Below are 2,077 nucleotides of genomic sequence, written 5' to 3'. Positions count from 1 at the left end.
GTGAAACGCAGGCTCCGAGTCACGGGGAAAGTCATCCGAGGGCGAAACCACTCGGTTGCTATGAAGTGTCTGTGTGAGTCCCGGGCGAGAGAGGGCAGACGCGCACTGCGGGGCTTACGGGGTTGCTTTCACTCTCGTACTTTAAGCGACACTTTTTAGATAGTTGGCCTCTGCAGCACAAGCACGTTCTCAGGGCCCGAGTAAAGAGGCGGTTCTTTTCGTACAAGCACGCGCTGTTGGTACCGTGACATACTGACTCCATTACATGCAAGTCTCTCTGAAGAGCATTCTGTTACTGGTTCCAGCGAACTCACGGAAATGGTCAAAGTTTGCAGCATGAATGGAGCATGCGTGGGGCTTCTTATTCTTTCTTTAGTAATAGAGCTTTATGCTTTTAAGGGTGAGCATGGTTAAAGGACTTGACCCAATATATGCATTTTTAATCTGCTTGAGGTCCTGCACATTGCTCTGTTTCACTAGCAGTTTTCTCAGTCCACATAGCGTTGTAAAAGCGGTTGCTTTTAGAATTAACTGAGGAGGAATTGGATTCAGGCAAATGCTTGGTTTTGTAACAAATTTGATATTGTTCTTGTTTCCATGTGTCAAAAATAGAAGCCCTTTTCTTTTTCATTAACCTATTCCTAAGATACTATGCAAGAGGAGATGCTGAAAATGCAATGCGATACATCAATGGAACCAGACTTGATGATAGGATCATAAGGACAGACTGGGATGCAGGATTTAAGGAGGGTAGACAGTATGGTCGTGGAAGATCAGGGGGCCAGGTAGGTTGTTGCACAGTCTTAGTTTTTAAGAGACTGGTGACTTTGCAAAATTACTGCTTTTTGAATGAACACACTTGGAACAGCTTCAGAAATAGCAACTTATGAGTTACTGTTTAAGGCAGCACTACACATTAGTCGGTAAGACATCTTATAAATGATGATGTTATCCACTAAGAGTAAATAACTTCTTCATATATTTCACTGAAAGTGCTTCCAGAAGCTTCTTAGTTGCTTGGGCAGATAATGCTTATAAATAAGCCCAGAAAATGTAAGGCTGTCAGGAACACAAAGGACAGCACTTAGCTTAGCTAAAGTTGAGCAGGTAGCTGATGCTTTTACTGCCGAAGCATGAGGCTAGCCATCTTCACTTTGTCTGTCTTGATTAAAGAGTCCCTCTGGGTATTATGAAAAAGAAAGTTAGTTTATGCAGTATTCTGGGCTTCTGCATGAGGCACTTCGCCTTCTGCTTTATTTACGTGTTGTGAACTCGGTTTGACTATATTCTGATGGTGTAATAGTTTTTGAGAAATTGTTTGTCTTTATTGGACTTCCCTTTTTTCCTCCTTCGTAAGGTCCGAGATGAATATCGTCAAGACTATGATGCTGGAAGAGGTGGCTATGGCAAAACTGTTCAATGCCAGTGAACAGGGAGTGACTCATCAGCCTCACAGGAGAACTAAATCTGCATTGTAAATGTCGCGAGGCACAAAGTAGGTCTGTTGCACACAAACTTATGTAGCTAGAAATTCACAGAAACTACTGTCTCTGTTCCTGTGATCACGTAGTATATTCAATAGCTCTTCTGTTTTAATACCGGGATCCAAAGCATTGCAGAGGACCTGGGAGCAAGGTTTTAAGCAATAGTATGCATGAGACTTTGGCCTCTAAATGCTGCTGTAACTCTACTAGAAGGAACATGGTGGTATGGTGCTTTTTTCACTGGCAAAACTTGATTACTCTCTCACTGGGTTTTGTTTACATTGGTATCACAGGGTGGAGAGCGGTGATAAAGGAGGATTAGTGTATGTTTCAGGATGAAAGAAAAAGGTAAAGAGCCTGAAAATGAAGAGGAATTTCTAGGGAAATTTTCCCATTTCTAGGGAAGACTTAAAGTTGAAATTTTCTGGGGTTACTGTATTGGTATCCTTTTAAGCTGATGCTGTTCCTAGCACACCTGCATGAACAGCCACAACAAAACAAGTCAGATTCATGAGTCCGGGAATCAAAGGGAGAAGCAAGCCTAGCAGAGAGCAGAAAACACACCCTTGCAGTCTTCTGCGAAGTATGATGTG

At 42.5% G+C, this 2,077-nt stretch overlaps 1 protein-coding gene across 1 annotated transcript; it reads left to right on the top strand.

Annotated features, from left to right (window-relative positions):
- Positions 1–646: 646 nt before the first annotated feature.
- LOC104614707 (nuclear cap-binding protein subunit 2) lies at positions 647–1,429 on the top strand (the record flags this gene model as incomplete). The annotated part of the gene is made up of 2 exons (XM_010294339.1): positions 647–785; positions 1,358–1,429. Coding segments are annotated over 2 exons (211 nt in total), but the record flags the coding sequence as incomplete, so codon positions are not given.
- Between the last annotated feature and the right edge of the window lie 648 nt (positions 1,430–2,077).

The sequence above is a fragment of the Phaethon lepturus genome, unplaced genomic scaffold (genome assembly GCF_000687285.1).
Source record: "Phaethon lepturus isolate BGI_N335 unplaced genomic scaffold, ASM68728v1 scaffold7199, whole genome shotgun sequence".
Taxonomy (NCBI): domain Eukaryota; kingdom Metazoa; phylum Chordata; class Aves; order Phaethontiformes; family Phaethontidae; genus Phaethon; species Phaethon lepturus.
The sequence above is the reverse complement of the archived record's forward strand: the minus strand, read 5'-3'. Positions and strand labels throughout refer to the sequence as shown.